The sequence below is a fragment of the Orycteropus afer genome, unplaced genomic scaffold (genome assembly GCF_000298275.1).
Source record: "Orycteropus afer afer isolate SDZICR_OR568_19922 unplaced genomic scaffold, OryAfe1.0 scaffold00061, whole genome shotgun sequence".
In the NCBI taxonomy this organism is placed as follows: Eukaryota; Metazoa; Chordata; class Mammalia; order Tubulidentata; family Orycteropodidae; genus Orycteropus; species Orycteropus afer.
Window position 1 is genome coordinate 10654209 of NW_006921648.1, and position 11025 is coordinate 10665233.

The following is an 11025-nucleotide window of genomic DNA, read 5'->3' on the forward strand; positions in this document are numbered from 1 at the left end:
CACATAGATACCTGCTTGCAGGTACATGCTCACACACACTCCTCCCCATACACACATTGTGTGTGTGTGTGCATATAGATACCTGCTTGCAGGTACGCACCCATGCACACTCCTCCCCGTACACACATTGTATGTGTGTGTGTGTACCTAGATACCTGCTTGCAGGTACGCGCTCATACACACTCCTCCCCGTACACACATTGTGTGTTGTGTGTGTGCACATAGATACCTGCTTGCAGGTACGTGCTCATACACACTCCTCCCCATACACACATTGTGCGTGTGTGTGCACATAGATACCTGCTTGCAGGTACACGCCCATGCACACTCCTCCCCGTACACACACTGTGTGTGTGCACATATATAGCTGCTTGCAGGTACGCGCTCATACACACTCCTCCCCGTACACACATTGTGTGTGTGTGTGCACATAGATACCTGCTTGCAGGTACGTGCCCATGCACACTCCTCCCCATACACACATCGTGTGTTTTGTGTGTGCACCTAGATACCTGCTTGCAGATACGCGACCATACACACTCCTCCCCGTACACACACTGTGTGTTGTGTGTGCACCTAGATACCTGCTTACAGGTACACGCCCATGCACACTCCTCCCCGTACACACACTGTGTTGTGTGTGTGCACATCTATGAGTGAACGAACTTTCAGGGCAGAGTTGTCCCCATTTACTCTGCGGTCTGAAACGGCCCCAGAAGCTAAGCCTCGCAAGGGTCTTTTACGTGTGGAAGCTGAGAATCTGAGGTGGAGACCGGCCCAGCATTGTTTTCATTCAAGGAACAGGCGTAGGTCCCCTTGTTCTCCACCTTGGCCTGAACACCCCTGCAGACACCAGCGCCTGTTTTGAGTCTCAGGCAGTCTCTTTGGTATTGCGCTGATTTCCCCACTCAAGGCTGCCTGCCCAGCATCTCCCAGTGCACCTGGCAAGGCCCGCAGCCACTCTGGTTGCTACACCCCCACACGAAGCCTCGTCTGCACCCCTGACCCCCTTAGTGCTGAGAATGAACTGCGTGTTGTTTAAACGTAGCCCTCCTGGACCTCCCAATCCAGCCGGCAACCGAAGTCCTGGGGTTTGGACTCGGCTCCACCGCTCCCACCCAGCACCTGCCTTTCCGCTTTTACGACCAGTGCCGCCGGGGCAGCAGTGACCCCACAGTGCAGCGCTCTGTGTTCGCGTCCGTGGACAAGGTGCCAGGTAAGCCAGCCCCAACCCTACACTACGTCTCGTTCCCATTGGTGGGGCCCAGAGGGCTTCGTCTGTGTGACACCTGAATGAGCTGCCCATCCCTCTCAGAAATCCAGGCAGCTTGAAGCTCTAGTTTCTTAGAACTGATCGAGGTATGACACAAGGTTAAACACAAGCCCAGAAAAAAGTCCTGGCTTTACTTGTAGTTTTGCTGTCTTGGTTTAATTTCCAGAGATTTGTTGGGTATGTGGAAGAATTTCTAAGAATTAAGACTAAGAAGTTTCTTGGAAATTTCATAGAAATACTTAGATTGTTAGTAATGAAGTTCTGGGAAAGTCATTTCCCTCTCTGAGCAGGATGACTAGAAAGAGGTAGTAGGGGTGCTCCTGTTCCTAACTCCTGAAGAAGTGAGACTCAGAGGAAGTGGTGCTGCCCGGGGTGACTCCTTGCTCAGCCCATCGGAGGGTTTCTTCCCACTTCCACCAGCAGATCTCTAGCTTCTCTCCACCTCCCCACAAAGAGAAACACAAAGCTCAAGGGCAACTTAGCAGAGCGGACAGATCCGCTTCTCCCACAGAAGAGCTGGCTCCCGCCTTCTGTGCTGACATAGCGGCTCTAAGTAGCTCCACATGCACCCCAATCCCTCGAAAGAAACCGTTACTCTGGATTACAAAACTTCAGACAACCAGCCAAGCCCTCACCCCACTGTTAGGGTTCTAATCCTAAATTGCAAGTGTTGAAAAATGTTTTCAGAAGCAAATGTTGATTCAAAAGCAAAATGCAGCCAAAAAAAGCCTGCCCAAGATTAGGGTCCTTGTTTTCCCCACATGATTTACAGCACGTCCTTGGATTCCAAACAAGTTCCATTCCTAAATCTGTAAGTCAAATTTGTACGTAAGTTGAAACAGTTAGGTACGGTTTGTATCTAACGTCAGTTAGTCAGATGTTTGTCTTAGTAAATAGCTTGTCGTGTTAGTCAGATGTTTGTCTTAGTAAATAGCTTGTAGTGTACCTTTCTACGCATAAAAGAAGTTAAAGAAACACTTGCAGAAAAACTAAAACATATTTAATAATAAAATAATACTGTTTTGACTGCATCACAAAGTAGCACCCATTTGTTATTACAAACCACTGTATGTACCTTGAATTTGTAATAGGCTTTGTAGGGTTTGGTTCATAGCTATGGATTGTGCATAAACTGGACATTAGTTACCTGGGGATTGCCTGTATTTTATTTTCAGCCTTTGGTTGAAAATAAATATACACTCCGGGCATACGGTTCTTAAAATTACAAGTAAGGATGTGATGAAATGAAAAATTAGTCTTCCTCGACTTTGCCCTACAAGTAGCCACTGTTGGCAAGTGCCTGCTTCTCCTCCTAAAATGTGTATTTGGATGTGTATCTGTGCTTTGGGTCATTTGTTTTGGCACGTGGTCTGTTCTGTGTGTGTGTGATGCCGCTGCACTCAGGCTATTTCACCTGGTGATAAGCCATGTTCCACCTCAACATCTGTAACTCAGATGCACTCCTGTTAGCAGCTGTACAGTATCTTACAAACTCCAATCCTAGGGATCCTATGCGTGGACCAAGAAATCATTTACAACCACTTCCTGCTGATGGGCATTTGGGTCTGCCACAGCATTTTACCATTACAATGTCCCAGTGAACATCCGCTGGGTATCTTGTTGTGACTGCACAAGTCTCACGTGTCTGCCAGAGAAGTTCCCAGCAGTGACTCCGCCAGACCAAGGGGATGTGTTTTGTTCTTCTTGGCGCTGCAGTCCCATCATGCTTTCTAGAGCAGAGTGCACCGGTTGGTTGCTTGGCCACTTGCCCCTTGTGACTGTTTTCCTTCTTAAAACCAGTCTTGGGATGCGAGATTGATTGTTGCTCCACCCCCAGGTTTAGGTGTGAGTAGATATGATCCTGCCAGTTCCAGGTCTGGAGGATTCCTTGTTAAACTAATTCTCTAGCTAGCTCCATGTTCTGTAGAGGTGGTTGCTTAGCAAATATAATTGCTGACTGTGGGTCTAGGTTAACTAAATACAATGGGCCTGGTGAAAAATCTTTGCTTTGGGGTCACTGGAGCATCTTTCAGCTTGGGAACTTACTGGTTACCAAGAAAAGCACAGGCTTTTTATCCCTTCCACTCGTTTTTGGAACAAGGTGGGTGTAAACAGGACCAAGTGTCACATTCTTCAGCATCCACGTCATAATGTTTCTGTTGGTGGAATGCTTTACTGTGATTTTTTGCTGACTTCTCCCACCAGCCCTGGGCTTCCAGGAGAGGTGTGAGGTTACCAGCTGCTGGGGATGTGGCCCTGTTGCGTGGCCTGGGCCTTCCCAGCTGACGATCCCAGGCTCGGGATGTGTGATACTGTCCATTGGGACTTCAGTGGGTCACAGGCAGCAGCTGGAGGCGGCCATTCAGCCCTGGGCTGTGTCTCTCTTCTGATGGCTCCTGGGAGTACCATACGCTCAGGCCCAGAGGACCAGGGTAACTACATGCCCCAGTGTGACTTCTCTGGGCTGTTGGGACTGGCGATGTGACCCCAAGAGCAAATAGGTGTCACTGTGCCTCAGTCTGAGTCAGGGTGGGCGGGCAGGAGCTATGGTGGTGATGGGGAGGCAGCAGCTGGCCTCACCTGCCCCTCCTGCCAGCCTCTGTTCTTCTCTGCGTTGGTCTCAGCATCGGCCCCACAACCACTCAGTGTTCAAACAAGTGTCACCCTTAATTTCTTATTGTCCCACCATCTCCAGAATACCCCACCTTCTATCCCCTCAGCCTCCAGCGTCTGTCTCTAAGACCATGGCTGGAGCACGATTCCCCAGCCACCTGCCAGTCCTGTTCTCCCTTCCATTCAGCCAGAGGATCTTCCTAAAATATAAATCAGGTTATGTCATGCCCCGCCCACAACCCTCCAGTAGCTTCCTGCTGCATTAGGACGGAGTCCAGATCTCTGGCTCTAACCGCCAGGCACCATGTGATCGGCCCCAGTCAGCTAGTCAGGCACAGCTCCTACAGTGCACTCCACACCTCAAGAACCAGCCTCCTGCTGCACCCCTAAGTCAGCACCTCTCAAACTCACCTCAGGATCCCTGTACACGCTTCAGCGTGACTGAGGACCCCAAAGAACTTTGGTCTGTGTGGATGGTATCTCTCGCTGTTTGTATTAGAAATGAAACCTAAAGGATATTTACATATGTATGTATGTATTCAAAGAACAATACACTCATCACTTGTTATATAAATACCATAGTTTTTTATCAAAACACCTCTGCTTTCCAAAATAAACAATCAAAATAACATCCTACATTTTTTAAGATCTCTTTACTATTTAGGAATAGAAGATACTGGGGTCTTCACGCTGCCTTCTGTCCTCAGCCTGTTGGGATACCATACATAGTGTGGCCTTTAGAAAACTCTGTGCATGTCTTATTATCATTCTGAAAACAGCTTGGATCCTGGGAACCCTGGGGGTTCCCTGAAGCTCACTTTGAGAACCATTGCGCTAACTCACAGCTCTCTCCTGCCTTGAGACTTTTCATTCATTATTCTTCTCTAGCTCTTTGTGTGGCTGCCTCAGGCAACTTGCTCAAGCTTCAGTCCACACGCTGCCTCCTCCTTGGAGGGACCCATGCGTCCACCCATCTGGCTAAGGTTACACCATCCCCTCCCATCACAGTAGCCTGGTTCTTTTTCACTGTCCGCAGTTCCTTGCCTGGCAGAAGTGTTTGTATAACCAACCAGGATCTTTCTGCCCCGTGGAAGATGTCATCCCCCTGGAGCCTCATCAGTCCCCTTCCCCACTGTGTGTGGCCCCGTGACTGACACATAAACCAAACCAAACTCACTGCCATCAAGTCGTTTCTGACTCATAGTGACCCCTCCTTGGGTTTTTGAGGTGGTATCTCTACAGAAGGAGATTGCCCAATCTTCCTTCCAAGGAGTGGCTGATAGGTTTGAACCACCAGCCATCTGGTTAGCAGTCAGATGCCTTAGGTACTACACCACCAGAGCTCCTGACACATAGTAGGTCCTTAACAAATCTTTGTCAAATGGAAAACGAGCCCACATGTTCCCTGAACAGCCTTGGAGCAGATCTACCCTGTGCCTTATGCTTGTCTGAACATCATGACGATGAGGAAGTGCCCTCTGGGCCCTGGATGGTGGTGTTTAGCCTGCAGCACTTTGGCGAGGCTGCTGAGATGCCAGGGACCTGGCGCAGCACTGTGCTGCTTGATTTCTGTAGCAAAGTGAGTGTGGTGTGTGGCCAGGGAGGGCAGTGCCCTAGTGAAGGGTTGGAGTTCACCATCTGCCCTCACTCAGAGCATTGCTGTAGCCGTTGAGCAGATTAGCTGGTCCCCTGAAGCCTGGCCCAGGTTGAGTCCAGTGCTACTATTTCACGGGGCCTCGGGGCTGCAATGAGGCCCCTTCCCACGCTGTGGAATGGCATTGCTTCTCATCCCTTGCTATAGGCCGTACCCATGCAGAATGAGCTGTGCGGGATCCTTGCTCCTTCCTAGGGAATAATTCACCAGAAAGCGAACAACTCCTGCCCACTTGCCTCAGGGTGACTGACAGAGGAGCTGATTGGATTTTATCCCAGGTAATCATCATGAAGCAATCCAGCTCCCCTTTAGAAGCTATAAACGATTATATTTGTTGAAAATATGCCTTTCGTTTCCTTTGAGGAGATGTTCAAGTAGGATATAAATCAGGGCTGATAGGTGACTACCCACTTCAGTGTGTTTGTCTTCTTCCATTGGGCATGGAAAGAAATCACAGGTTCTGTTTATTGGCTGGTTTTGTGTTGATGGCGCTCTCCCCGCAGAGTACTTGGCTCTATGAGGGCTGAAGCTTGTGGGCACTCCTAGCCCAGGGAAGGAGGGTGACAATGACAACTCTGGTCAAGGTGGGCAGACGCAGCAGGTCTAGAGTCTGGCCTGAGCCCTTGGTGCCTTTGCCAAAAAGTGCTCACATGGTCAGGGCCAGGGATCAGCTCCATTCCACCACCCACAGTCACAGCCAGTTTCCAGAATCTGCCATTGGTGGGAGGAGTAGCGAAACTAGGCCCCGAGGGCAAACTTTACTGACATGCTGGGAGACCCGAAGCTGCCCCTGGCAGTGCTCCTGCCTTTGGGGGCAGCAGCCTTGTTCGAAGGCTCTGCCTCCTCCCCGGCCTCATCCCTCAGCCCAGGGACAGCTCCAGGCCAAGAACCTGCACAGGTGGCGGCAGTGGGGCAGAGTACCGCCAGGTGCTCTCCTGGAGCTCGGGGCCAGGTGGGGAGGGGTGAGCTGGCAGAACCAGTCCTCTGGTTCGGTATTCTCCGCGCCCTTCCTAGCACTTATCAAACAGGGCCCCGCACCCAGAATCTGCTGCAGGGATATGAGCAGGACAGTCAAGCCAGGAAGGTCAACAGCCCCAGCCCTTACTGATGGGGGTTAATGAGATGACAAAAAAAGGCAGTCACCCCTCCCCACCTGTCTTACCATCAGCCCCACCGGCCTGTCAGCTCTGAGGCAGGGACAGCATCTGCCTTTCAATGATGTCTGCCCTGCTTAACACCTTCCAGTACCTTCCAGCTGGCCTCTCCCCGCCCACAGCCCTGAGTGACAGGCCCCACCTCAGTTCTCTACAGATGCAAGTCTTAGCCACACGGCTTTCTGCCCACCCCCCCAGGGCCAAGTGCACTTACCTCAGGACCCTTGTCCCTGCACACCCTCCCTGCCTCCCTCCCATGGCAGTCACTATATTTCCTGCACAGCCCTTACCACTAGCTGAAATGACCTCCTTTATTGTTTACTGCCACTGTCCTTTCCTAGAGTGGCAGGCCTGGGGGAGGGGGAGACCCCTTTGTCTTGTCCTCTGCAGTCCCCGGTGCTGAGTCAACAGATGCTTAGCAAATATTGACAGCTGATGGGAGGGGCTGGGGGTCGGGGGCTCACAGCCCAGTTTCCTGCAGACTGTAAGCCCCTCGCGGCAGGGCCATGCCTGTCTTGCTGCTGCTGGGTCTGGGCCCAGCTGGGGTAAGCGCAGCTCAGGGGCCCAGAAGCAAGGCTGGCTTCATCACCTAAGAGCTGAGCTCTTGGCCAGGCTTCAAGCAAACGTTTCCGTCTAATCGGGGAGTGCTGTATTTCCTTCAGGTGTTATCTTTATAAAAAGCAAGTGAACCGGCTCTATCAGTCACCTGACTCAGAGCACTTAATAGTTTTCTGTGGAAAGGCAGGGTGGTTCCAGAGCGAGCTTTTGACAGCTGAGTAACCAAGAAAGAACGCAAAGATTACAGTGTGCTCGGATCCAGCTAGGCCGCGAACCGACACCCAAAACAGAGAAGGAAGAACAAACCAGAGTTTGGCTCGCAGACATCTGCTTTGACTGCCACCCTTCCCCCCGCCCCATGCCAAGGGTTGTGTCCTGGGTGCTACTGTCGTCTCGGGGTAGCATTTCCCAGAAACTAAACTTGTAGGCCTGTGATTTTTCTTGTTTCCGATTACAGAACTCCAGCCAACTCGCTCCTTCTGGCTCCCAAGGGGAAAGACTCCTTCTGGAGTCACTGGGGCAGGCCACCACACCTGCTGGGTTAACCCCTTCCTCACCTGCAGCTCCCTGGTCAGAGACTGGGCTGGGGTCACTGAGTCACGGAAACCGCATCAGACCCTGAGGTCTTTTTTTTTTTTTTCCCCCCCCCGTTTTAAATCAGAATTTATTGAGCTGCTAAGCACTTCATGCATTCTTCTCATTTGATCTGCTCAACAACCCTTGGAGAAAGGTGGTGCCGTTTTCCCTTTCTGTGGGTGAGGAAATGGGGTTGTTGAGAGGAGTCAGCGAGGGCCCACAAGACTTTGAACTCGGGTCTACCTGGGTCAGACCCTGACCCTCGCCCCCAGGCCAAACCACCCACCTCTCAGTTCTTGGCTGGGCTCTGATCTCTCCTTGTCTGGTTTTGGAAATACAGTCCTAAACCATGACCTCCCGGGGCCTCACCAGTATCCGGCAAAACCACAGTGTTGGCTCCAGCTCTGTGCCTGTTGCAGGCGGAAGAGTCAGGTCTGTCTTTGGAAGGATGGGCTGTAGTTGGACCCAAAACTTTAACCGTGCCAAGCACTTAACGTGCACTCAGGTTACCCTCTCGACAACTCTGGAAGCTGGTGTCACTTGTCCTGCTCTACAGACGGGACACTGGAGGCCCAGGCCCAGGCCACACAACTCTGAGGGGAGCTGAGACCCACACTCCACCCTCTCACCCCTGAGTCCATCGGCTGCATGGCTGGCCTTGATAATCACTGAGCTACTGCGAGTGAGGCTCCCTGCAGGGTGGGCGGGATGGACCCTCTTTATGGTGAGTGCGTGTGGTGGCTGGGCCCCAAATGGGGTTCATCACTCGTCTACACACCACGCTTGCACTCTCCTTGTGCTCCAGACCCCGCCTCCAAATGGAGCCATGATCATCCTCTCTCGTCCACGTCGCTCACCGCAGAGGCCAGTTCTTACTTGAGTGGGTTCTTGGCCTGTCATGAGTGAAAAGCAGAACCAAGACTCCAGAGCCCTGCTTGGGTCAGAGTGGTAGGATGTGGCACTTTTCACAGCTCTCCGCCCAGGACATCAACTTTCAGCGGTCACTGGTTGGAGGGTTTGAGGACCACCTCAAACCCTGTGCTGAGTTCAGGGGGTCTCCTGCTTGCCACGCCTCTTTTGGGGCTCCCAGAGCAGCTGTGGGGAGCTCTGGTAGTGTAGTGCCTAAGGCATTTGACTGCTAACCAGAAGGCTGGTGGTTCAAACCCACCAGCCACTCCTCAGAAGGAAGGTCGGGCACTCTACTTCTATAGTGATACCACCTCGGAAACCAAGGAGGGGTGGGTCGACGGCACATAACAACAACAATAACAACAACAACAGAGAGCTGTGAAGAGGAAGAGCCTCACATACAGCCCAGGAGGGACCCACATTCCCAGATCTGGTCCCACAGGTTTTCTCACTTGGAACACCCCAAAAAGACACTTTCCCAATAGACATAATAATACTTGCCCTCCTCTTGTGAAATGCAGACATGTGACAGGCGCTGCCAGCTATCATCACAGATAAGCTGTTCCCTGGGAGGTGGAGGCAGGGAGGAGAGAGGGTTCCAGAGAAGTGACAGTTGCTTCACTTCCTGGGGTCATTGCCTGCCTGGAGCACTGAGGTGGTTGTGGGCCCCGAAGCCTTCTGGTCAGAGCATATTGGAGAGCAGGGAGCATGCACCAGCCGCCTGGTGACAGGAGCTTGCAGAGCCCTGCAGGAGGGCGTGGGAAGACACCAACGCGGCATGTTCAAGCTGCCTTTTGGCCTTGGCTACGCCTCGGAACGTCCTGGAGGCTCAGGTGGCCCCACTGTGGGGCAGCGCCGGGCAGCGCAGGACAGGCAGGCCTCGTGCAAGCGGCACAGCTGTGAAGCAGCTCCTGCCGTTGCCTGTCTCCTGACTTCTCAGTGCAGGTCAGGGACATTTATGATTTAAAAAAAAGGAAAAACTGGAAAAGATGAGGAAGCACCCAGAAAAGCAGAATTTACTGGGCCTCACCACCCTGAGGTATTCATGAAGTAAACCTGGTGTCCCTCTTTCCCACAGTTCTCTCTGTTCACCTGGCGCGGGGTTTCTTTTCCCAGCAGCAGTCTGCCCAGGTGCAAGTTAGCACAGCGAGCTGGCTGAGCACACGCCCTGGAGCCAGACCTTTACTCTCTGGGCCTCAGTTTATTCATATTAAAAACAAGGATGACAGTGTCACCTGCCTCATTAGGTTATTGTGAGTATTTGTCATTCTTCACTGTGGTGTCAGCTCCTGTCCCGGGCGACCAACCGCGTGTAACAGCAGAGTGTGCCCGTCTTGCGCCGTCTGCATGATCTGTAGCAGTCCATGGTGGTGGCTGTTGTGTCATCCGTCTCACGGGGGTTCCCTCATCGTTGCTGACCCTCTGCTTACCCAAACACGATGTCCTGTCCGAGCGATGGGTCTTTCCTGATGACGTGTCCGAAGTCAGTGAACCAACGTTTTGCCATCCTCACTTCCGAAGAACATTCCAGTTGTTTCTTCTGAGATTCGTTTGTCCTCTGGCAGTGCACACCATGTTCAGGGTTGTTCACCAACACCACCATTCAAATCCTCACATCTTCTGTCTTCCTCTTTCACCATCCAGCTTCTGAATGCACATGAGGCAGTTGAGAAGAACATGGCTTGGGTCAGGCACATCTTGTCACTCAAGTGACATCTTTTTGTAATTTTAAAGAGGTCTTTTGCAGCAGATTTGCCCATTGCAATACGTCATTTGATTTCTTGAGTGCAGTTTGCGTTGGCATTGATTGCTGATCCAAGTAGAATGAAACCCTTGACAACTTCAACATTTTCTGCGTGGATCACGTTGTTGCTTGTTGGTCCGCTTGTGAGGATTTTTTTGTTTGTTGTTATGTTGAGTTGTACTCCATACCAAAAGCCGTAGTCCTTCCTCTTCATCAGTGTGTGCTTCAGGTCGTCTTCGCTTTCGTCAGGCAAAGTTGTGTGATTTGCACATCGCAGGTTGTTAATGAGTCCTCCTCCGACCCTGATGCCACGTTCTTCATACAGTCCAGCTTCTGGGATTATTTGTTCAGTGTACAGATTGAATACGTATGCACCCCTGACGCACACCTTTCCCAGTTTTAAACCACACAATACCCTCTTCTGTTTGAACCGCCTCGTAATCCATACACAGGTTCTTCATGAGCACAGGTAACATTCTTCACAATGTTATCCATGTGACATGAAATGAGCATCAAATGAATTTGTTCGTGTGGAAGGCCTAGA

The 11025-nt window shown here is 51.5% G+C and overlaps 1 protein-coding gene across 1 annotated transcript in view; it reads left to right on the forward strand.

Annotated features, from left to right (window-relative positions):
• Positions 1-11025, forward strand: part of CLEC16A (C-type lectin domain containing 16A) — a 278156-nt gene that overhangs the window by 218228 nt on the left and 48903 nt on the right. The window contains exon 22 of the mRNA XM_007939731.2: positions 1049-1216. Within this exon, the coding sequence (XP_007937922.1) occupies positions 1049-1216 (168 nt within the window). The remainder of the gene's footprint in view (positions 1-1048; positions 1217-11025) is intronic.